The sequence below is a fragment of the Mya arenaria genome, chromosome 2 (genome assembly GCF_026914265.1).
Source record: "Mya arenaria isolate MELC-2E11 chromosome 2, ASM2691426v1".
NCBI lineage: Eukaryota > Metazoa > Mollusca > Bivalvia > Myida > Myidae > Mya > Mya arenaria.
The window spans coordinates 67818052-67844960 of NC_069123.1; the positions used below are offsets into that span (position 1 = coordinate 67818052).

The window sequence follows — 26909 nt, forward strand, 5'->3', positions numbered from 1 at the left end:
ATGGCAATATATAGGCTGTGCGTATGTTAGTATTTAAGAATGTTTAACAGCAACTTAGTTTCAAACCAAAAGCGAGGTTGCATTATAAATACATTATGAAAAAGAGATCCATAAGCCATAGTTGGTGTGAAGAACATTAATAAACAAGGCATCTCAGAAAGGACAAACACTCATTCAAATTCCTCCAACATTTGAAATACATGCTCAAATCATCTGTACCTGTATAGTTAAGTTTGTCTGTGAATAGTTTTCATCTGTTGGGAGAAAATACAACATTTATGTCAACAATATCCAGAAATGGTCAGTTAATTGGTTAAGTCATTAACATGTACATTTAAACACTGTTAATCAGAACACTGTTTATCCGATTATCGCCATTTCGAATCAAATTTTTTGGTCCCAATTTTATTTCTTCTTTGTTTAAATTTTTTTTTTATCGATAAATCAAAATTGTTATTTCCAAATTATGGCTATTTCTTAGTCAAAATTATGGTCCCAAGTCAGTATTTCACAACTATTTATCAATGTTTGTTTTGAACACAGTCAACTCACAGTTTTCACACTATACTGCGATAGCACGCAAGGCTTGAGGTGATAATGAAGCACAAATTAGCACTTGTTAAAGAATGACATTGAGCATGCATTTGTAGCAAACATCAATGCCAGATAATGAGCGATTTATTGTGGTGGTGTATTTTGTATATAATGGCTGATTTACACAAATGAATGCATGCATGTGCTGCTATTTTGTTTTAAATGCATCAGGTTGTTTCAAAAAGAGTATATAGTAACAAATTATTTGTCATTTGTTAAACATCATTTAATGTACATGTAAACTAAACTGATCACTCAAACACAATACAACATGGTGATGTGTAGTCGACATAATCTTAACAACTTAATGTCACCAATTTTACGCGATTGCTGTCACTTTCTAAAAGTTGTTTATCCGAATAATAATTAATCCAATTTTTTTATCTGGGTCCATATGACTTCGGATAAACGGTGTTCAAATGTAGTTCTATAGTCTTATGTGAAATTGGATAAACAAAACATGAGGCACACTTGGTTCCACGTGATCTTTTATCCTTCTAAGATCAACCTACACAAATATGTTGTGAATATTGTTTGACACTACATCTTGTACATGCCTTTCAAACAGTGCATGTATTTGTTTTATGACAGTGAAAAATCTGATGGCTAGACAAAACAAGAACATTCATCTGAAGCCAATTGTAAAAAGAATCGTTAATTCTTTCTTTTGTCAAATTTAAATAGCCAAAATGCTCATTTATTTGCCAATAGTAATATATCTAATAATAACTGATAAACAAACAAGTCATTTAAACCACATCAATCTAGCCAAAAGGTAACCTATGGACTATTTACCGAAGTTGTGTACAACTGGCTGCAGAGTAATAATGCCAATTCAGGGGTGTATCTTCTTATAGGCCATGTAGGCCGCAGTTTGCACTACTTTCTGACTTTTTCTTCTTCAAAATGCCTTTTTGATTTATGAGAGACATCAATTTCAGGTAAAATGTAGGATATTGATGTTCTTGTCAAGATATTTACTGGTACAAATATACGCCCAAACACACCATTTTCAGTCATGCTACACCCCTGGAATGCACACCATTTCAAAGTTCTAAATTCACATAGCTATTTATGTATGAAAATGATAATGCCTGCATGTAATAGCTGTCTTGTAAAATTATGGATATGTTTTTGTACACTGACTATTTGTAACAAAAGTAAACATTTGTAGGATGAAGTTACTTTGAACAGTTCCTCACATATTTGGCTAAAATCTACAAACTATGGTGCATTTGTAGGACAATAATACATCTATTTACACAACAAACATTCCCTTTGACCACTGCACGAGTGTCACATGTTACTAGCAGTGATGGCACAATGGGTGTTGACAAAATGTGAACCAAAAACAGAAACAGTTAAACTGAACATAAAATCTACAACCTTCTTCATATACATGGGGAAACCACATAGAAACCACAAAGAAACAACAAAATCAGAAACACCGATGGGCAACAGGCCTTTATGGCTCATTCAGGGCTTATTCAGATTAAAGTTGCATTTCATACTCAATATTGAATACTTTACTTTTCAATATATATTGAGTATTGAAGTGCTGTTTAAGATTATTTTTGTAGTTTGAGGTGTAGTACATCCAAAATACAAGTTTCTTTGTAAATCACTTTAAATAGCGTAGTAGCTGTTCATCTTTAGTCTTACTTAAAATAATTTTGAATACAACTATTTTTTTCAAAAGAAATATATAAATATGTGAAATTGATTTGAAACCTCATAACATTTTTGTCATTCTCTTCACAATTTACTTGTATACTTGTATGATGAACCACTTTTGGAGTCTATAATTTCAATAGAAGATCTCTAGGTCCGTTTTCACATAGTCTATAATTATATTCGCTTAAAACTACTATTGAATCGTTAGTGATATTAATGAAGTAAATTCCCTGAAATGAAATGCGTTAAGGATACAGAATAAGGTTTGCCTTTCATTTATAGAAGTTATTTTCATGATCACAATGAATGAGGTTAAATAACGAGAGTGCCCAAATGCCCGGGTTTCCGTAGCAACAAGAAACGTACCTCTCTGTCGGAGCCACAACATTCAAAAGATGGACAGCGCCCTTGCCTGGTTAAATAATGTGAGAATGAGTGAAAATAGAACAACGCAAAAATAGTAGAAAAATACGGCCTGGAAATAGGACTTGCATGAAACTTGTCCTTTTTCATACAAAGAAATAGCTTTGATTACTATTTTTAAAATGCAGAGTTTTGCATCATGATAAAAAATCACCCTTTCATGCTTTCATAGGACAAAATTATTCTATTTCCAGCCCATCTAGGCAACAAATGCAAAAAGGAGCATAAAACAGGACAAGTTTGACAGATACTGAAGTTATTTAAGACTACAAGAAGACCAACAACAGTTTCACATAAACAAAATATACAACGAGGCAACTAAATCCATCAATATACCGTTCTAATAATGTTGAAAAACAAAGCGAAAGCCACAATGATGAAAATAAAATGAAAAGCTCAGGATGAAGCCAGCAACCAGCAATATATAAATATAATGTGAATATGGTACATCAAAGAAATATGTTATGTTTGAATGATGAAAATAAGTCCAATACCACTGATTCCTATAAAATGACTACAATCATAAAGTTCATGAAGCATCGCTAGTGCTCCACAGCTGTATTCCACTGGTCATAGGGCATAACTCAACACTAATCTAACCCATTCAAATCCTTAATATGCATTATTCCCATTAAAAGCATGTGTCCAGAGTTTCATGCAAATATCTTGACAGTTTTTGAGTTAAGGCTTAAGCTTAAAGCTTCACTCTCACAAATTGACAGTTTTGACCTTTTTTATCTTCTTTGTCTCAGAATCAGCTCATTTGGCATCAGTGCCTTCAATTCAGTCATATAAGGTAACTCACAGTAGAAAAGATCTTAATTATTTGGTAAACTGCCAAAATTTCATTTTCCTTACGGCGTAAGTAACTCTAAAACATTAGCTATAAAATATCAATTTTCAAATGTAAATATTAAAATCTGCCACCTGATATTATGTCACCAGTCTTATATCACTGATTTGCAAATATTTACGCAAAGATTGGTTCATTCCAAGACCAAAAAAAAAGTTGTCAATATGGTCAATCTGTGAGAGTGCAGCTTTAAGGTTAAGGTCATTGCACAACTCTGCTGCCACTGCCAAAAAGCAACAATACTAGCCCTATGTCAATGTCTCCACTTCTCTTCTAGAAACAGACAAGCTGGCACCAAGGATTAAGTAAAAATGCACTATGCCATTGAATAAGTCTATTACCTAGAAACAGAACCATCAATATTGTTATTTTCTACTGGTACAATGAACTACCTGGTACTCTATTTTGATGCATGCAAACATAAACTGTAGAAGCATCTGTATAACATAGATTTATGAATGCCTTAAAACAATAACCAATAACCAAATAATAATTTGCTTTTTCATGATAAAGTAAGCAAATGATTTAAATGTAACTTAAAGATAGCTGATCAAAGTATGGCTTAATTTACACAGGGATATTTACAGCAAAGATTAAACAATGAATGAGTTAGATACTTACTTCGAAACTTTAAAGAACTTTTTTGATTTCTGTATGAACGAAGAGTCCATAATTTTTTTGTGTCGTGATTTTTTCTTGTCCCCTGACATGCCTGCTGATGCCCCTTCCAATTCAGACTGTGAGCTAGCAGACGTTGTGGAGGAAGTTGAGTGCCTTATGGGTAATGTGTGAGATCTTCCTTCGTCCCCTTGAGCCGCCGCTGCAATCTCCTCTTGAGCATGCATAGAAACCCCTAAATCAAACGTCATAGACTGTCTACATAACACCTCTATGGTCCCTTGTGTCGCCTTTTCCTTGCGTTTCAGCTTAGGTGAACGTCTTCTGACATCGATGATGGATGGTGAGAGTGGTGGTGAGAGTTGTTGAGGTTTTAATTGTTGAGCAAACATTGTCTCCCCTGGTTCTTCAGTAAGGATTTCTATTGGTGAAGGTTCTTGTACACGCCTCCGTCTCCCCGGTGAGGACGGGTCTATTAATCGTCTCATTCTGGCAGGGGACAGTGTCGGGTGTATGATACGCCTTGACTTGCCCGGAGACAGGGAGACAGCCACATGGACACGATGTCGGGTTGACGGGCTGCCCATTGGTGAGTGAGATTTGCCCCGAGTGGAGGATGACGATGTGGTGGCCGATCTCTCCCGACCGTGGTCCTCTCCCTCGAGACTGAGCATGGGCATGGAAGAGTAGGTAACTCTTGTCGAGCTACCACTCCCATTGCCCTTATCAGGTGTGTCAGTTTTGGAACCAAGGTGAGGAAATGTCAATGTGGATGATGTTGATGATGATGATTCATATGGCTGTGAATCTGGTGAACCTTTTTTGTGTACAACAAGAGTCTCTGAGTACCTTCTTTCATGTAATCCTTCAAGGTTTACAGCATAAGCTTGCTTAAGTTTCTGAACCTGACCACCATTAGTCAAATCCTTTAACAGGACACTTCTCTCAACACTTGCCTCAGATGGTGTTGACAGTTTTCTGACTATATGTGACACAAATTCAGATTTGGGAGATTCAGTTCCTGAAGTTGGTAAACCTCTTGGGGTAACTTTTGGTGAGCCTCTAGAATCTGGGGTTCCCTCCCTTGATAATTGTTTAACCATAGCTTTCACATATCCAGATGAAATATTTTCTTTTTCACTAACACGTTTTGTTTCATCCATAATTCGACTTCTACATTCAATTTTCATTGGGTATCGTTTTAAGATCCTTGTAAGATAAATGGAATGACCACTACGATATCTTTGGCTTTCATCCAAAAGTTCTTGAGCTGGTTTAATTTGTTTGGTTGGAATGGCAGAAACATGATGTCTGGAGATTTGCCCACGTCCGCGTAACTGGTACCCCGTTGGTGGTTTCCGTAGCAATAGCGGAGTTCCATGCGTTTCGATGGAAACTTTTATCATCGAGTGAGGTCGACTCTGTCCTGGGTCTGAGGCAGTCTCTATTGGATCTTGAGGAGGTCTATGTAACACCTGAACATCAACTGGAAACATTGGAGGCTCCAGTTTTATGGCAGGGCTTGGCTCTGGGGTTGTAAACTTCAATGTGTCCTCACTAGTTTCACTAGAATCAAGACTCCTATCCACTAGAAGTCTTGCCATTCTTTCATCTGGCCTAGATTTATCCGGCACAATCTCGGTTTCTTGTAAGACTTGTCTCTCTGGAATAAACACTTCACCATCAGATTCAAATGCCTCATCTGAATCTATATGTGGCACTCTCTGCAACTGTTTTCCCCCCTGTGATTGCTTTTTCCACGCTGGAATAAGCAGTTCAGGGAATTTAGGTTCTGTTCCTTTTGAGGTTTGCACCTTTTTCTCACTACTGTCACTAGATGTGTCCAATGTTTCTTTCTCCTTAACAGTTGGTATACTTGTTTTCTTCACTAAAGATTTCTTTACAGTAATAACTTCAAGTGGAGAGTATTTGGGTAGCACAACTTTAGCTGTTGGTAATGTTACAGTTAAAACCTTTTGTTCCCTTTTATGTTTTTTGGTTGATAACACATTACTAAGAGTAGTTATATGTTCTTCACTTCTTTCCACACTTCTTTCTGGCATTCTACTTTCTGGAATAGGCTGTTGCGCTATTAAGGAGTCTTTCTTCCTCAACTGAGGTGATTCTCTTCGTTTTAAAGAAGGAGAATCTCGTTTACGTGTCTTTGGCGAGTCTTTTTTGCGGGTTTTTGGAGATTCTCTCTTTCGAATTCTTGGAGATTCTCTACGAGGTGGTGTTTTGGTTGGCACATCACTGTCACTATCTGTGGTGCTAGGTATTGTGGGTCGAACACTGCGTAGGCGCTGAACTCTCTGGAAAATACTGTGCTTCTGATCTTGCATCGGAAACTGAAATACACAAATTTACCATAACTTCACAACAATCCTTGAACTCATCAACTAATACAAACTTTTCCAAAGCAGTTTGGATAGTTATACTTAGGGCTATTCCATTTAAACATATAACCCACGGGGGGAAGGCACTTTTGAACTGGCCCTCCCCCTTACAGAAGCAAATTAACCTTTTGAGGGTCCTACCTCAATTTGTTTTTATAGATCCGGAATAACCCCCTTCAGAAGCGATTTAAGATTTACAAGTATAAAAGTTAAAAAAATTATTTCACTGATCTTGCTAAGGCTTTCATGGATGCTGTTAATGATGATACAGATATTGATCCATTTCTCTTTTTAATTCTTGAAGGGTAACTATCATTTTAATGTTACACTCTATAGTCACCGTGTTTTATGTTTCAAATTATCTTATTGCTGAAGTGCTGAAGATACATTGAAATCATCGATTTACCGCTAAAGGAAGAATCACATGGCACATCTCCAGTCCATTTGTTAAAGAGAACTAGTTTTTAACTTTTTTAAACATACCCTTTAAACTTTTCTCAGAAATGGCAAAAGCTCTTTCTTCAAGGGACTTCCCTTGACTTCAAAGTGGCAAAGAGATCTCATCAAACCTAATGATGCATTAGAAATTGATGTGAAATACAATTGAATGATGCAACTGTACTTAAATCATACATTTTGATAAGAACTAGAGCTATCACTGAAGGTGATTAATACCCCCGAACGCCGCCTCTCATTATGATTTATCATTGTATGAAGTTTTATGCTATTCCATCTAGTAGTTTTCAAGTTACTGTCCGGACAAAAGTTTGACAAAAATAAAAACACAGAAAAAGGCAATAACTCTGTAATTTGCTAAAAAAGTGTAGTGATTCATGTGCTGTACCATTGTATAAAGTCTTATTACATTCCACCCGGTATCCGACCAACCGACCGACAACAGGGTGACTCCAATATACCCCCTTCAAACTTCGTTTGTCGGGGGTATAATAAGCATATAATTTATGCCATAAACTCTTTGTTTGTTTGCTGTGCAAATTTAAATGGCATATTTATCATTTTTGAAGCAAGTTGATGTGTCATTCTTAAAAAATAATTGGAAAACAAACGAAACATGGTTGTACAGATTTGTAATTTATTGAAAGGTCTTAAGTTATTGTTTATAGTATAAAATAATATGTTGTGCATTATATATATTATTATTGAATAATTGTACCTGAAATAATAATAAGCACTTAGTAGTAAGTACTTAAAATGTTAAAAATATATGACTATCAATAATCATGGCCCAGAAAACCAAACAGTCCGACATAGCACAACCAATGAATGGGAATCCAACCAATAATCGCTATCCAATTTACAGAAGCTGTGCAGCCATCACTTGCGGTCAAATCAGGCAAAAATAGAGGTCCATCCATTAATTGCAGTCCAACCAACACTTATGGTCAAACCAACACTTACAATCTATAAATAGTTGTTCAAACAACACCCCTGGTCCAATAAGTATATATAGCCATCCAGAAACAATAATTGTCCAACCAACAGTAGCAGTTCAAACATCACTAGCTGTTCATTACACTAGCTGTCCATCCAGCAACCCAGCCAACAACAGTTGTCAAACCAACACTTACAGTCCAAACTACCAACTATCTGGTGTTCAACCAACACTCATGTTCAAACCAAAATAGCGCCAAATAAACGAATGCTGTCAACAGTAGTCTGTCAACCAGCACTAGTTGTCCATCACTGTCCACTTGCAGTCGTGGGTGTACTAGCAGCCAAACAAATTCTAATGGTGATGGAAGTAATGTTCTCAAAACATAACATCAGCATATTTGAATCATATCTGTAAATAAAAGGAAGGGAGTATTTTAAGCAACAGTGTTTTGTCTATATGATTTAAAAAAACAACATAACAGTAAACAAATATGAATAGGAACAGCATATATTTTTCTGAAAAGTTTAACCCACCCACCACAACCTCTGTCTAGGTAGTGTGTCAATCGATTTATATCTTATGTCATGCATATCATATCTCTACAATGTATCATAAACCCATTGAAATGCCATATATAATGAGAAAATATAATTTCTAACAAACCTGCGGTTGTAATAAATCCGATTTCAGCGCTGTTATTAGACTGCATTTTAACCCGGAAAGAAACCGGAAGTTACTATGACGCAAAGGATTATGGTATATTGTGAAGTTGCGATCAACGAAAAAAAACCCAGAGGTTTTCCGCAAAGTAAAAACATTTCAAGGGAGGTAACACAAATTATCTGTTAGAACGGTCTGAAGGGATTTTTACCCTTATGTCATATGCGATTTAAATTTGGACACCCCCCATCAGAAGCAAATTTCACAATTTGGCAACCACCTACAGATGCAAATAAGCGACAAAGACACCCCACCATATATGATTTAAAAAATTGCCGTCCCCCCCTGGGTTATATGTTGAAATGGAATAGCCCTTTAAAGTTCATAAATCAGTGAGCACACATTGCATGGCATACCCCTGCTCGTGCCCTGTCCTCGTTGCCACTGTACGTGTTCCAGCGTTTTATAGGGACCCTTTTCTGTGAGTACTCCTTGTAGTAGAGGAGCTCCGCCTCCCGACGTGTCACATCAGCCTGGAGAAGCAGGTTGTTGGCCTCCTGGGTATGGGGAGAAAAATGGGAATAATGTTAATCTGGTAGTTTTTTGTTTTTTTAATTTTATTCTATGTTTTTGCAAAGTAAGGTTTAAACTGCAACTCTTGGTAATAAGTCAATTGCTCAAACAGGACTATAATTTATAATTATACTTATTAAAATACAATGTAAAAGTCTACTTTATTCACAAAACATTGTACTTATAAATTCAAGAACTGAGGAGGTGCCTCTCAAAGATCTCAATACCCATACTTTCCTGTAGCAGGAGATGCCTCTCCAAGATCTCCTTGTTAATCTACAGATTTGAGTGGAGCAGGTTGCTCATGAACTGAATACCCATACATACCTGTAGCAGGAGGTGCCTCTTCGTGTTCTCCTTACTCCTTTACATCTTGGAGAGGTGCACATTTCTCATGGACTGAATACTCATACATACCTGTAGCAGGAGGTGCCTCTTCATGATCTCCTTGCTCCTTTACATCTTGGAGTGGTGCACATTTCTCATGAACTGAATACCCATACATACCTGGAGCAGGAGGTGCTTCTTCATGATCTCCTTGCTCCTTTACATCTTGGAGAGGTGCACATTTCTCATGAACTGAATACCCATACATACCTGTAGCAGGAGGTGCCTCTTCATGATCTCCTTGCTCCTTTACATCTTGGAGAGGTGCACATTTCTCATGAACTGAATACCCATACATACCTGTAGCAGGAGGTGCTTCTTCATGATCTCCTTGCTCCTTTACATCTTGGAGAGGTGCACATTTCTCATGAACTGAATACCCGTACATACCTATAGCAGGAGGTGCCTCTTTATGATCTCCTTGCTCCTTTACATCTTGGAGAGGTGCACATTTCTCATGAACTGAATACCCATACATACCTGTAGAAGGAGGTGCCTCTTCATGATCTCCTTGCTCCTTTACATCTTGGAGAGGTGCACATTTCTCATGAACTGAATACCCATACATACCTGTAGCAGGAGGTGCCTCTTTATGATCTCCTTGCTCCTTTACATCTTGGAGAGGTGCACATTTCTCATGAACTGAATACCCATACATACCTGGAGCAGGAGGTGCCTCTTCATGTTCATGATCTCCTTGTTTCTCTCCAGTTGGGAGAGGCGCAGGTTGTTCATCTGCATCTGCAGCTGCATCGCTTGGCTGTACAGCTTCTCAAAGTGGTGCAGGGCGGAAGATTTCTTAGACACCTCTTCTGTAACCAAAACATTCATAATGTTTGCATCAAAGAATGCTTATAGATGTGTACTATGTGAGATATCTCATAATTGCCATGAAACATCACTCTACAATACCAACATCATTTAGTACATCGATGTTTAAAGCTATCTTTCAATTTTTCAACCTTGTTGATATAAACAGGTGTAACATCATTGATGTTTTACCATCCTATACCCCCACAGTCTTTCAGTACAGAGGTTGGTAGGGTAAAATTTCTACTAGTTTCATTCTGAACATAGTGGAAGATCAAGAAAGAAAATTTATTTATTTCATGCCAAACTGTCGTCAGCTCTATGTCCTTCTACATCTGCACCAGCACTATATTTATAAGATATATTTCAGCAATGTATAGGTGGTAATATGGCAGTATATATTACCAAACAAATATGCTGTTATATGAATCAGACAAGAAGAATGCTATTTATTTCTCACAAAATAATTAATTTTGTATAGCCAATACCAAAGACATTTCCCTCAATTACTGCGAAGCTGTTTACAAATCTCACAAACTAATTCCTTCAGAGCATTGGCTTACATTCATAAAGCAAACTAAGCAATGAACTTCTTTATGTAGACTTGTATTGTTCAAATAGTTTTGTAGTGCATATATTGCATGTTACTTAGGTTGGTTTTCTTCAGCCCGTTATTCCAGGGTGGGAGGTACGTAGAGACTTTAAATCATGTAAAGGAAATGAAATTTTAGATGGGACTTATATATATGATGAGATCTTCACAATTTTGAGGGAAGACGTGAATAAAGGCACTACTGTACAATGTAAAATAGCCTGCCTTGAACTATTGGGTATGCTCCCTACAAAATAAGACTAGCATTACTGTGCAATGTGTGACAATATATCTATGCAGAGCCTCCATACCAAGTGTGTTTCCCCCTGTGAGTGTGGCCTGTCCTAGGAGCAGCCTCATCTTATCAAGGAGGTCGACCAGCCGGGTGTTGATGCTCTCCTCTCCCTCAACTGTCTGGAACTTACCAACCTGTATCATAGACGTATTCTACATAAAATACCAACCTGTGTCATAGACGTATTCTACATAAAATACCAACCTATATCATAGACGTATTCTACATAAGATACCAGCCTGCATCATGGACATATTCTACATAAAATACCAGCCTATATTATAGACGTATTCTACATAAGATACCAACCTATATCATAGACGTATTCTACATAAGATACCAGCCTGCATCATGGACATATTCTACATAAAATACCAACCTGTGTCATAGACGTATTCTACATAAAATACCAGCCTGCATCATGGACATATTCTACATAAAATACCAACCTGCATCATGGACATATTCTACATAAGATACCAGCCTGCATCATGGACATATTCTACATAAGATACCAACCTATATTATAGACGTATTCTACATAAGATACCAGTCTGAATCATGGACATATTCTACATAAGATACCAACCTATATTATAGACGTATTCTACATAAGATACCAGCCTGCATCATGGACATATTCTACATAAAATACCAGCCTATATTATAGACGTATTCTACATAAGATACCAACCTATATCATAGACGTATTCTACATAAAATACCAGCCTGCATCATGGACATATTCTACATAAAGCAGGCTGGTATCTTATGTAGAATACGTCTATATTATAGACGTATTCTACATAAGATACCAGTCTGAATCATGGACATATTCTACATAAGATACCAACCTATATTATAGACGTATTCTACATAAGATACCAGTCTGAATCATGGACATATTCTACATAAGATACCAACCTATATTATAGACGTATTCTACATAAGATACCAGTCTGAATCATGGACATATTCTACATAAGATACCAACCTATATTATAGACGTATTCTACATAAGATACCAGCCTGCATCATGGACATATTCTACATAAGATACCAACCTATATTATAGACGTATTCTACATAAGATACCAGCCTGAATCATGGACATATTCTACATAAGATACCAACCTATATTATAGACGTATTCTACATAAGATACCAGCCTGCATCATGGACATATTCTACATAAAATACCAGCCTATATTATAGACGTATTCTACATAAGATACCAACCTATATCATAGACGTATTCTACATAAGATACCAGCCTGCATCATGGACATATTCTACATAAAATACCAACCTGTGTCATAGACGTATTCTACATAAAATACCAGCCTGCATCATGGACATATTCTACATAAAATACCAACCTGCATCATGGACATATTCTACATAAGATACCAGCCTGCATCATGGACATATTCTACATAAGATACCAACCTATATTATAGACGTATTCTACATAAGATACCAGTCTGAATCATGGACATATTCTACATAAGATACCAACCTATATTATAGACGTATTCTACATAAGATACCAGCCTGCATCATGGACATATTCTACATAAAATACCAGCCTATATTATAGACGTATTCTACATAAGATACCAACCTATATCATAGAGGTATTCTACATAAGATACCAGCCTGCATCATGGACATTTCTACATAAGATACCAACCTATATTATAGACGTATTCTACATAAGATACCAGTCTGAATCATGGACATATTCTACATAAGATACCAACCTATATTATAGACGTATTCTACATAAGATACCAGTCTGAATCATGGACATATTCTACATAAGATACCAACCTATATTATAGACGTATTCTACATAAGATACCAGCCTGCATCATGGACATATTCTACATAAGATACCAACCTATATTATAGACGTATTCTACATAAGATACCAGCCTGAATCATGGACATATTCTACATAAGATACCAACCTATATTATAGACGTATTCTACATAAGATACCAGCCTGACTCATGGACATATTCGACAAAAGATTTTCTACACTGAAATCCATTTAACACATGTTTAAAATGTCAGACACTTCATTATTTACTGCAAAACTTTATGCTTGAGCTATAGAGGAAAAATGAGACATGCTTCAAAATCCCAAAATAACATTGACATTCTACATCAAGTATGACAAATAGAGATCTACACTATACAAAACAATTCCATCATAGTAATGTCATAAGGAAAAAAAAAAGACGTTATATGCTGTTAACAATTGATAATACTCATAATTCATAAGATTTAAGTTTCCCACACTCACAGCAGCGCCCTCCATGGACATGGCGAGTTGTTCCCCAAACTTCTTGATCTCCCCAATCTTATCCTCGAGGTGCTCGAGCGTCTGGGTCATGTGACGTGTGTCAAACGACAGGTCACCCACACCATGCGTATCGACCAGCTGCTTCTTGTACATGTCTGCGTGGGTTACAATTGGTAATAACTTCACATTTTATAGTGTGATAGTGAAATTATTCATCAGTGTTTCCAGGAAGAACCAGACACTAGACCACCTTAAGTGAAAGTTTTAATTGTTGATATTAATGAACACACTTTGATAAATGTTCTTTGAAACAAAGCATCTTTCCTAAATGGCCTCTTACTTTGTGTTTGGCCTTTATGGCCTTAAGAATTCTCATAACCACTGATTCAATGTGATAGCAACATACATAAAATTTGATTGCAGTAGTCATTACATTTTAAGAACTAGCAAATCCTCTTTCCTTTCAATGGTAAAATCTTTGAAGAATGTTGGTGAAATATTGAATCAATTAAGCAGAATGTGGGATGATAAAACAGATTAAAACAATTATTACAACATCACTAAACAATACACAGAATGTTAGACAGAGTACAAAAATTTCCTGGCAGCATGAATCATTTTACACATAAACATCACTGATGTTCAATATTTGATTAAAAAGTTCATGCTAATGTTATTTTAAGATTGAATACAGAAATGAAGCATGCGGAAGGATGACAACAAAATTGTACAATAGTTTTGTTTTTATAATACAAAAAAAAGTTGTTCGCAACCAATTACAAATAATTGCTACATAAGAACTTAAATATATCAAGAAAAGAGAACTTAATGTTGTGTATGGAATTCATTCAGCACACTAATAAGAGGGTGAAAGTGAAAAGGTTGTATCTGCATTTGTATTTAATGTCACTTATAGCCTTTACGCCTTCACCCCTCGCTATGTTACCTTGCTCATGTGATCTTGTAAGGGCTGACAAAAAGCAGAGGCTTATCATATCCCACAATATCAGATAATGAGGGGAAAAAATGTACTGTGGTAGAAATAAACTTCTGTGGTATGATAATTGTTTGATGTGCACCATCAAATGTGAATGTCAAAAACAAGAAAATATTTATTAGATACTTGGAGTAGAATTTGTTCCTTACCAAGAGAGATAGGAGAGAAGATCTCGGACATGTTTTGAGTTTTTGTCATAATATCTTCCTGATTTGTTGAGATATCTAAAAATAAATTCTGAATATTTTTATATTAGAATATATTTCAAATAGTTTAAAGAAAAATTGAACAGTTCAATTTCCATTGAAATAATCATATTCAACAGAGCAAATAACTTGATTGTAATCACAATAAAACATGATGATCCCAAACATCTTACAATTTATATAAATCACCAATACTAATATGTCATTTAAAACAAGGCGAAAATCATGACTGTCCTGAGATCCACTCTCCAACTTGTAGCTATCTCCATAATTATGACCACTATGTTGAAAAAGATTTTCTGGACAATTTAGTTTTTACCAAATGCTTTAATATGGCAGTCAGATATTCCAGTTTAACCAGTCTGTTAAATTTAACCAGGCTGCAAAGTTCTATTGTGATCCATTACATTATTAATCAGTCATACCAAGGTAACAATTTTCCAGCAGCCTATTCTATCTCAACTATTTCTAAACAATATAAAATTTAAAGATCATTGTTCGGCCAGAAAACCTATATCACGTTTCATTTCCATTTTAGTTAAGTAAATTTCAGCTAATACCTAGCTCCAGGACATGTTCATTGCGGAAGTTGATGAGCTGGTCGTTGAGTATGCGGACCTCGTCCTGCAGGCTGTTATACTCGATCTCGCGTCGCCGTAACTCCTCCAGAAGCTGCTTGTTTGCCTTCTCCAGGCTGGTTAAGAGGAAAACATTCAGGTGCTGTTATATAGTTTATGCTCACTTGTTCAAACTACATGGAAAATGTAGTTGTAATTTACACACATGCATTATGACATATTGAGGCATCATTAGTTTTCATCTCAGTTATATTAAGATAATACATCAAATAAAATCTCCTACAACATCCTTTTTTTCTAGTTATTTATATACCAATGCACACCCACCTTATGATGTTGTGCTGCGTCATGCTCTCCATGGTCTCTGTACTACGATCATCCATTGAGCTGTCATCTGACACAGGAGCCCCAGGGGAATGTTCCGGGGACTCCCCACATGGAATGAGGGTCAGTGGAGGGGGCTTCCTCCGATCTCTGGGTAGGCCCCCATCAGGCTCATCCATGAGGAACATGTCCTCTGACTCACTGCTGGTTTTCCGCATCTGCCCATCATCTGTGTCAGTTGTTATTGGCCTGTCATGGGCTACCTCAGGCGTGTTGTTTAATATTTGGTATGCATTCTGGTACTCCTGGGTGAACTGCAGACTTCTCTTCTGGGCCTCCAGGTACATGGCCGTGGAGATGTCCTTGCCCTTCATCACCTCCCACTCGTGCAATTTCCGTGCAAAGTCTGCAGTTACCTTATACTCTGTTAGTGGACCTAGGACTGGGTTTTTCAGCTTTGCCTCCATATCCGGCTGCGAAAGACGACCTTTCATCTTCTCTATCTTGGCCTCTCGTTCAAGAGCCTTCATTCTTTCCTTTTCAATCCTTATCCTTTCCTTCTCTAACTTTTGTTCTTCTCTTTCTACCCTTAGAATTTCCCGTTCACGCAATTTCTCCAGTTTTTCCCGTTCTTTTTCTTCCTTAGTTTTCTTACTCTTCGGCCTTTCCTTGAAGCTGGGTTTGTGTGGTTGAATGTCCTTGACGTCGCTTGGGGTGCTTGTTGTTCGTCGGTACTTCTGCCTCTCCCATTCCTCCATTTTGCGGGAAAAGCTGTCAGTGAGTTTGCGTTGCATCTCCTGAACGTTGATGGAGGGTCTGGCAGTCCCGGGCGGGGTTGTCACCTCCTCTGCCTCGTCTGATGAGCTCTCCGTCTCATGCTCCTGCTCTATCTGACTGTCTCGCTTCTTCTCAACCACTCCAGTTTCTGTGAATAACATTATCATTCACTTGAACAGTTCTTTTACAATCACATAGTCTTCCCAGTTTTTAGGCAATAACTTTTACAAGTTAACATTCTTACAATGATCAATCACAATTTTCATTCAGATGTAGAAAAATATGTGACAATCATGTTTCTAGTTTGATCCCTGTAAAGCATGTGATAAGCAATTCTTAGATTAAATTAAGACCTTTTAGCATGGGAAGAGAAAAACAAGAGGGCCTTGATGGCCCTAGATCACTCACCTGTAAAATGGTCTAAACTGTTGTGTTAACAAGGTTTTTCCATATTTGGATTCTGTGACCTAGTTTTTTACCCTGGATGAACCATATTCGATCTTGACTTAAAAATTATCATAAAAGCCTTTCTGACAAATTTCTAGGATATTTGGGCTGAAAATGTTACTAGAGTGTTAACAAGGTTTTTCTATATTTGGGCTCTGTGACCTAGTTTTTGACCCATGATGACCCATATTCAAACTTGAGCTAGAAATCAACGCAACAACCTTCCTAACAAAATTCCAGGGTATTTGGGCTGAAAATGTTACCTCTAGAGTGTTAACAAGGTTTTTCCATATTTGGGCTCTGTGACCAAGATTTTGACCCCAGACGACTCATATTTGAACTTGACCTTTCTGACAAATTTCCAGGATATTTGGACTGAAAAATGTAGCCTCTAGAGTGTTATCAAGATTTTTATATTTTTGGGTCATGTGACCTATTTTTTCATCCCAGATGACCCATATTCGAACTCATCCAAGTAATTACTGGGACAAACATCCTGACCAAGTTTCGTGACAATTGAGGCAAAAACGTGACCAATTAAGTGTTAACAAATCAAGTATGGACATTCATTGATCATAATAGCTCACCCTCAGCCTACAGCTTAAGTGAGCTAATAAAAGCCATCACAGAACAAAACAAAATAATGCCCTAGATTAATGCCATTAGTATATGACTTATTTTGCTGAATAAAAAGTTTGATCAAAAGCCCATTTATCTGAGGTGCTCTACAAATCTGAGAAAATTGATCAATCTCCATTTTCAGCTAGAACATCATGGCTTAGATACTGTGATTTGTTCAACATTGGCCTAAACATGTGACCTTGATCTTTGATATTGAGAACACAAATGTCATGCTTGACACGCATTCAAATTGAGCTAAACAAGTTTGTGAAATATTTTAAAATTTTAATATTTAACAAGGTCAGAATGACCTTGACCTTTGACCTACTGACCTAAAATGGTGTGAGTCATCTGTTGGTCATGGCCAACATTTCTAAAATGTTTGAGGCTATTTTGCCCATGTTATCTTCAGTTATTGCTCAGAAATAGAGGGGACAGACAAAAAGACAGACCGACGGTCCAAATACTATATGCAGCCCTTTGTGCGCATAAAAAACGTTAGGTAGGACTTTCACAATAATTACAGTTTTAGAAAGCTCTGTTTATATTATTCTCCAAGATAAACAGCCAATAAACAAGAATTAAGTGAAAACATTTGTGTACCTCTGATGGCCTTGAGTCGTTCCCATTCCTCGAGTTTCTTAAGAAACTCTGGTGACACACCTCCAGCACTTTCGTAGGACACGCTCTCTGATAACTCCGGAGACGGGTCTGTAACAGGGGAAAGTAACTCATGATGAGCAGAATTGTTGCAAGCAGGGGAAATAACTCATAATAAACATACAGGATTGTTGCAGGCAGGGGGAAATAACTCATAATGAACATACAGGATTGTTGCAAGCAGTGGGAAATAACTCATGATAAACGTTCAGGATTGTAGCAAGCAGGGGAAATAAAGGAAGGAAATTAGTAGAGAACTGAGGAGTTATGAATACTGACTGTCCTCATCTAACGATCAAATAACGACTACATCTACAATCATATTTTCACCATCAGAAATATACCTCCAGAAATATTTCATTTTATTGGTATAGTATCCAGACTTCAGAAAGAAATTGTATTACAGAATACTTAAAAACCCAATTTACGTCAATTTATTTCTAACCAATGATAAAACTACAGTCAATTACACTGACAATTTGTCTTCATCAGACGATTTCCATTCAGATAGGCAGCATCACATCACAGGGAGAACATAGAAATAAATCAAGAAAGGATTTTGTTATACTCATTGGTGCCATAAGGAATCAATCATTGAGATTTGATAATCTAGCTTTACAAGCAAAATTCGTTCAGAGTACATTGTATCACTGAAATGTCTCTTGTTGATATATATCGGGACTTATGCAGAAATGTTGGTTGGCAAAGAGTCTTAAGAAATTATATGTGTCTAGAGTTATATGAAATTATATGTGTCTATGTCTAGACTTTTGACAGCAGGAAATAGATAAGTTTGACAGGATGTATATTTAATAAAAATATAAATGGTTCATGTCGCCCAGACTCCTGGTAAATAAAAAAGCTCAACTGAGATGATGGAGAACAATTTTGAATTAGCCTTGAAAATCCAGTATTGGCAGGAGTTGTGAAGGTTATCATAAAATCAACACTAAAATTAAGTGCTATATGCAACAGAAATCACAAAGAGTACTGCAAGCAGGTACAAAGATATTGTCCATTATTCTCAGACAGCCAAGGGTTGTAACTCATAGCAATTACTTTAGCCAGAGTGATGGACCTTGCTACTAAAATTATGTTATGTCCTTTAAAGAGGAGACTGATGAGTGATAAGTTTCATTGTAATATATTGAATAGTATTTGAGTTATGCCCAGGATTACACTAAGGCTATGAAAACATCTGTAAAACAGATGAGCAACAAATAGTATCAATGTTATATATGGAGTGCATCATGAGTACTGTAGTACCTTTAAAGAGTGTGGATGACCGCTTGCCTTTCAGTTCCTCCCAGGCCTGGAGTTTGCGTGTAAACTCGTCTGACACCCCACCTGAAAACATGTCGGCAAAAGAATGTAAACAATGGCATACCATGTAAGAAGCTGGTCAAATAGCGATTGTTAATTACGAGGGGCATTCAATATATCATGTAACTGCTCTTTGTATGTTTAAAATGTTCACTGTATGGCAAGTATTCCCCCTGCACAAATTACACACTTTTGAGGTCTTGCTATCCACAACCCTTACGATGCAAAGTAGTCTCCCTTTTGTATACTGTCAAGACACTGAAAAATGGCAGAACCCACAGCAATCCTAGTTGCATTGTGCTTACCTTTTTACACTCTCAACTACATGAAATTCAAATGCTCTCATTCAACATGGTTTCTATAGATATCATTTGTTAAAGTAAAAGATGATCTCAATTGCTGAGACAGGTACCATGCATCACATTACAGACATAACTGCGCATCGTAAAATACAAGACTCCTGCATATTAAAAATGAAATAATGAACTAAATTCATTCCTTAAAGATATTGGTGTAGTAAAATATATATATGTATATATATATATATATATATATATATATATATGTGCGTATCTTAGATACTTATATTTGAGGTTAGAAAATGAAATTCAAGGGTAAACATCAGAATCATGATATCAAATTTTTTCACAAACATTTTCCATTTTAATAACCATGCTGTGCATGTGAAATTAATTGGCATTTTTTTTTAGTCATTTACAAGTGAATTATATTTTCACAGTTAAATATTTATTGATTTTTTATATATACATAAACAAGTTTACTAGATCACTGATTTCTATTAATTACATCAACAAGAAAGCTTAAAAAAGCTACCAATATTGTTTTTTTTTATTTTAAGTATGAATTTCAAAGAAAGGTGTATTTTTTTAAGTTTAAATTTACAACATTTTTACATAAAAAACAGCAATTAGGAAAAAATAAATCTGAATTAATCTTACTTATGTCTAAATTTATTGAGAAAAAAGAACAACAACAACAACAAAAACAAATAATTACAACAGAAAATGATCTCAACAAGACAATGTCATACAATAAAATATATATATTTTTTATTTCTACCTGTTTCAATTTCTTTGTACATATTGTTATCCGACACCCACAGGAAAACTTCATCATCACCAACATAATCGTAATCACTGTTTTCACTGTCATTTGATTTTTCTTTACATCCAAAACCACGAAACATGATTACTTTATTTCTCTTTTTTTTCAATTTTTTTTATCAATCACAAACTCTTGGAGTGGTAAATATAGTTTTCCCTTTTTACAAATCAGTTGACACAAGTCTTTTATACTTCTAACAATTTAGTATATCAAAGTAGCCCTTGTTTTTGTCTTAATTCTTCTTTATTTTCTTGAACTTTATTCAACAATGTGAGGTGATTTGCATGGTCACCACTGATAGGAAAACTCAGAAAACACTGAGAAATATGGAAGCAAATTCCAATACAGGCTTTTTTTGCAATGAAAGTATTCTAAACATTTATGGAACTTGGAGCTGTAACAGGGCTACAAGCTGCGGAACTTTCTAAAGAATCCTGCCCAGGAAAAGGATTTACACTCAATTTTATTGGCAACAACATTCTTTGGAAAGAATAATTATTAATTAAAGACTGGTTGAAAACGCTGCAAGGTGCAACTTTGAATCATGTACAGCCAAGTTTTAGCCATTCCTCTAAAAATTTATACAAAGCTGAATCATAAATTGCTTTCAAACAATAGTTAATTCTATCTTTTACGCAAGTTATAATGTAGCTGATTTACAATTCCTAATAAACAGCTAACAACCAAAGCAAGTCAATATTGCTATTAAATATAACACCTCCTTCCCTTAGGCTGAGGTTAATTACAACCAGGAACAAAGAGTTTGATGCTAGTTAAGTGGAATTTCTTCTTGACACTATTATGTGACCTAGACCTTTAATACTATTAAAGTGACACTCTTATTCAAAATCAATACATACACATGTATAACAATCATCAATTTTGAGTGATACACCTTTAACTACTTACTTAATAATACATTTATGGAAAATATTAATTACTGATAACAAGATTGTAACAGTGTATTTAATAGCAGAAAGCACGAAAATATTAAATGATTGGTGAATGCTTAAAGATTTACTGTGGTCTACTATAGTCTCATAAGGTAGAAATACTGTGTTTTATGCTGCTTTCTTTGAAATTAAAAACGGTATCTTCCATAAGAACCATTGTTTTCAACATCTATTCATCCATTTTGGAATATTAAAACAATATCATTAATTGTGGTGAGTTTTATTTGGGAGTAAGAGTGCATCTTTAAAGAATTGGATGCTGCACATTACATGTTGTGTATTGTATCACAAATCAGATTCTATCATTGTTTCAAAGTGACCTTGCCTTACAATCAGTTATGTACAATAAACATTTCTAGAATTCTATAAGTAAAGGGCAGTAACTCTTGAGAGACAAGAGCAAATTGGCTGGTTATCAAACATGTCTAAGATCCATTCTGACTAAATTTGGTCATGATTGGACAAAAGGTTCTTAAATTATTTATCGTTCTCCGTGCACCCAGACTTCACCACATCTTAGTTTTTTTTAATGGGTGTAAAAAAACATGAAAAATATGTGTCATAAGAATCACTTCTGTGAAATTATTTTTAAATCGGTACAGCCGATTCTGAGGAGATGATTTACAAATTTGTTTACATAAACATATATTGTGATAAGTAGCCCTGCCTGGCAGCTATGTTATTTAGGAATCAACATGGTTGAAGGAATTTATTACAGGGTCACCTAAGGAGCATTTTTGTGAAATAATGTTGGGATTGGGCCAATTGTTTCCATGAAAAAGAATTTTAAAGTTTTCCTTTTGGTTGCCATGGCAAGCAGAGTTCAACATGAAACAATTTTTATTGAAGGAATCTGGAAGAAGACCACCAAGGAAGATTACTGCGAAGTTTAGTAGAAATTGTCATAGTGGTTTAGGAGGAAAAGTTGTTTGAAAGAAAATGTTGATTTTTTTGTCAAGGTGATTAAATCATTGAATGAGCAAAATAAGTTGCCTGGTTTGAGCTTGTCCATCCTATTATATACTATTAATAGAGGCTTGTTTGGCTCAAAACCCTATTATCTGATTAAAGCCACAATGATCTTGACTAGAATTTGACCTGATGAAGTTGATGATGTATAAGATAGCCTTAGCCCCAGTTTTACTGCTTGGTCTGAAATGATGTTTGAAAGTTGTTTCTGATAAAAACTGAAAACAACAACAATATTTAGTCACAAACAGCAATCTGTATCAAAAGGGATAACTGGTTCCTACAGACCAAAAAATAGGTAAGCATACTTTGTTATCTGTTTTCTTTTACAGCATAATCTGGGATCAACAAAAAAATCAAAAAGTATCATAATTCAGTAGCAAATGTAGTTTTACAGTGATTCAGGAAGATAAAATTGTTCAAACCATTTTATAATAGATGCAGGATAATCATTTATTATGATTAACAACGGGCAATGTGGAACATGTATTCTTTGCATTGATTGTACTGTTTGGAGAAGAACTATAGGTTATAAAACTTGTCAAATATTTTTACCAAATGTCATGGAGATAGGATGACGAGGTTGCCTTTTTCCTGATGACCTAGACTTTAACCTTAGGCGACCCATATTCAAAATTGTTCAAGACAATAGTAGACAAGTATTCAAAATTTCAAAACAATTTGATTAGAACTATTGAATTTATGAATGGAATATAAACTAAACACAGAATTTTTAGCGATATACTCCCACTCATCCCATGCAATACCCAACCTGTAACCCATGATTTATTGGCTTCGAGCCTTAAATTGAATATTGTATTTCTTACTATGTAACTCTCAGTATAAATTTTGAATTTTATAAAATGTGCATAAATTATATCGGGATATTTTTCTAAACTCTTATATGCTTTGGATGTAAGTTATGATATACTAGTGATAAAATACAAACAATCTACTTACTGTGATACTAATTTAAAGGGATATGATTATGTTCATGAGTGGTCTTAATTATTTTTATGTAAGTTAAAATGCCTCTGTATGTCATGGCACCAACATTAAGGACCTCAATGGAAGTAAGGGTTCTCTGTGACCCTTTTTTTGAGTTATCCTTGGTGCTAGTGTGCAGGGCATGGACCAATCATACATGTATGTAAAAAAAAATTATTTACTTTACATGTTGTTTTGATTGTCCATGTTATCATTGCTGAAATAAATCTATTTAGTTCAAGATTGTGTTGGAGGTCTGTACAAGATTAAAGATATTGCTCCTCAATGCTGATTGTGAAACAATTTACAACACCAAACACTATGGCACTCGAAAAACAAAATGAAAAATATTCTAATTTCAAGAGCGGTCTAAAGGGAGGCAAAAATGTAACTGAAAAATACATTTACAGCAGTTCATTCCCTTGGTTATGAAACACTAGCCTAAATATAATTTGGATAGCATACATGTAGCTTGAGTATTATAAACTTGTTTACAAAAAAACACACCATCAAAGACATAATCTACACTTGACCTGTAACTTGTAACACCTATAAGACACCTCACCTTGGTACCTCCTATTTTTTCTTGAAGTCACTATAATAGAAAGTGGCATAACCTTGCAAGAGTTTTACATTTGTCTTAAATACAAGGTTTTGGGAAGACTTAAAGGTATACAATAGTTGAATGTACTGTGATGAATGACTTCCAGACAAAACAATATTTCACTGTAAGTCTTGCTCAAGTTTTTATGCAAAAATTCAAGGATTTGCTATAACAAAATTAGACCACCAGGAAAGCAGGTAACTTGGGCAGAAACAAGAACAATGCCCATAATCAAAATCAGTGACAGATGATTTAATAAACAAGATTATAACTGAAAGTGACGAATGCTCCCAAAAGTCATCAGACATGTATTGGTAGAAAATAAATGGTTGTAGTATTATTAAAGACAGGTTAAACAAATTTATAACAAGCCAAACAATTGGCATGTTTGGGGTTTTTTTACAATAGAATTTAAGAAATGGCATAAAAGAATACAGCAATACATATAGCCCGGAATTAACATAACTGGGTTTTCCCATGCCGGTACAAATAAAAGGTGAATTTCTAGCTATTGAAATGCATGTAACAGTCCAATGACTCTATTGTTTCTGAAGTAACATGTATATATTACAACGGTTTAATTTTGTTTGTACCGGAGGATTAAGTTGGGAAAACCAGAATAGCTATAATTCCGGGCTACAACTATTGTAGTGCGCAGAAATATCGGTAGAAGAGGAATGCTTATAGCATACACAAGGAACTTCAACTGAAATATGGACAAATTAGAGAACAGTAATAAACAGTAGATTTCAAGAAATGAAGCAAAATGGTGACCAGCAATGATGTCTTTAAGTTATATATAGAATCAAGAAAAAAAATCTATGAAATAAATATAGTTCCTGTGCATGCACTTCTGAAGTGATTACCTTAAAGACTTTTTGAGAGAAGTTTATGCTACTGACACACTTGAGGTATGAAAAGGTTCATGAGTCTAAAATTACCAAATACAGAGCTATGCTTCTTCACAGTGCACTGCACTTCTCCTCAATACGATCAATTTGTATATGAAGTTTGAAATCCATTGATCAAATATATTTGGTGTAAATATATTTGGTGTTATTCTCCGGAGAAAAAATAAGTAAAAAAGAAATATGGGAAAGAAGAGATAATTCAGTAAATATTGAAGGAAGTCTTAACGCCCTTGTAAACTGCACTTCCCTTCATTGCTATCCATCTATATTCAAAGTTCCATGTAAATCCATTCCATACCTTTTGCGTATGTTTTGGACATTAGCAGCTTCCTTATTAATGCAAACTGTAATGTCAAAGGGGGGAGGGGGGGATGATTCAGCAAAAAATAAAGGTAGGATTATCGCGCGCTGAACTTGTGCATATTGCCCTCTTTCTATGTGTTTTATGTTTCAATGAAATACAACGAGTAGGTTTTATTGTATCTTCCTTCCACGGATGTGATGGACAGATGGACTGTATGAGTGACGGACACAGAGGCGATTACATAATGATCTTGCCTTGTCTCCCTTGTCCTTTAGGGAGCATATAAATCTAAATTAATCAAGTCTATAATAGTACATTAATTTTTATGAGTCAAATACAATTTCTAATGTCTATCCAGATAGATGCATCATTTTATAGCTTGAAGAAGAAATTTCAACAATAAATCATGTGAAATAAGTTACAGCTGCATGACCACATTTAAATATCAGATCTTTTTTATTGATATTTTGGAAAACAAGATTTTTTAAATACAGAAGCTAATAACTACAACTGAGAGGGGATATGATCATAAATGAATCTAATATTAAATTGAGACCCCCCCCCCCCCAGTAATCAAAGGAATCACCATTAGACAGTGCCACCCTGGAGCCAGGAGATTATTTATCTCTAGAGTGGGTTATTGTTCCCATCATCCTTTTGTGACCTTAGCCAACCTCTACACCAGGGCTGGTATTTATAAAGCATCTTCAGTCATTTACTAACTTAAGTCCCTTTCCTAATTAATTTAAGTATCTCATTGGTCATGTGATATAAAAAAAACTTTATTGACCTTATACATTCCTATGAATTGACTAAGAAAAAATTTAAGTTATGAAATGACTTAAGATGCTTTATGTATACGGCCCCTGCACACCTTCATGTAGTCTATACAGGCTTTATAGCTTTATAGCCTGAGCCCTAGGCATGCCGGCCCCTGCACACCTCCATGGAGTCTATACAGGCTTTATAGCTTTATAGCCTGAGCCCTAGGCATGCCGGCCCCTGCACACCTTCATGGAGTCTATACAGGCTTTATAGCTTTATAGCCTGAGCCCTAGGCATGCCGGCCCCTGCACACCTTCATGGAGTCTATACAGGCTTTATAGCTTTATAGCCTGAGCCCTAGGCATGCCGGCCCCTGCACACCTCCATGGAGTCTATACAGGCTTTATAGCTTTATAGCCTGAGCCCTAGGCATGCCGGCCCCTGCACACCTTCATGTAGTCTATACCGGCTTTATAGATTTATAGCCTGAGCCCTAGGCATGCCGGCCCCTGCACACCTTCATGGAGTCTATACAGGCTTTATAGCTTTATAGCCTGAGCCCTAGGCATGCCGGCCCCTGCACACCTTCATGGAGTCTATACAGGCTTTATAGCTTTATAGCCTGAGCCCTAGGCATGCCGGCCCCTGCACACCTTCATGGAGTCTATACCGGCTTTATAGATTTATAGCCTGAGCCCTAGGCATGCCGGCCCCTGCACACCTTCATGGAGTCTATACAGGCTTTATAGCTTTATAGCCTGAGCCCTAGGCATGCC

General features: G+C 35.9%; 1 protein-coding gene across 7 annotated transcripts in view; it reads right to left on the reverse strand.

The window, feature by feature from the left end:
* LOC128204182 (uncharacterized) overlaps positions 1-26909 on the reverse strand; it is a 124393-nt gene that overhangs the window by 1758 nt on the left and 95726 nt on the right. For 5 of the 7 annotated variants that reach the window (XM_052905584.1, XM_052905576.1, XM_052905568.1 and 2 more), the window contains 12 exons: positions 19459-19539; positions 18136-18243; positions 15691-16612; positions 15346-15479; positions 14729-14803; positions 13583-13737; positions 11288-11405; positions 10235-10386; positions 9031-9171; positions 4166-6510; positions 2635-2680; positions 220-254 (listed from right to left, as the gene is read on the reverse strand). In XM_052905584.1, coding sequence (XP_052761544.1) covers positions 228-254; positions 2635-2680; positions 4166-6510; positions 9031-9171; positions 10235-10386; positions 11288-11405; positions 13583-13737; positions 14729-14803; positions 15346-15479; positions 15691-16612; positions 18136-18243; positions 19459-19539 — 4304 coding nt within the window. In that variant the 3' untranslated portion in view covers positions 220-227. The remainder of the gene's footprint in view (positions 1-219; positions 255-2634; positions 2681-4165; positions 6511-9030; positions 9172-10234; positions 10387-11287; positions 11406-13582; positions 13738-14728; positions 14804-15345; positions 15480-15690; positions 16613-18135; positions 18244-19458; positions 19540-26909) is intronic. The other 2 variants (XM_052905607.1, XM_052905600.1) reach the window with 2 other exon arrangements.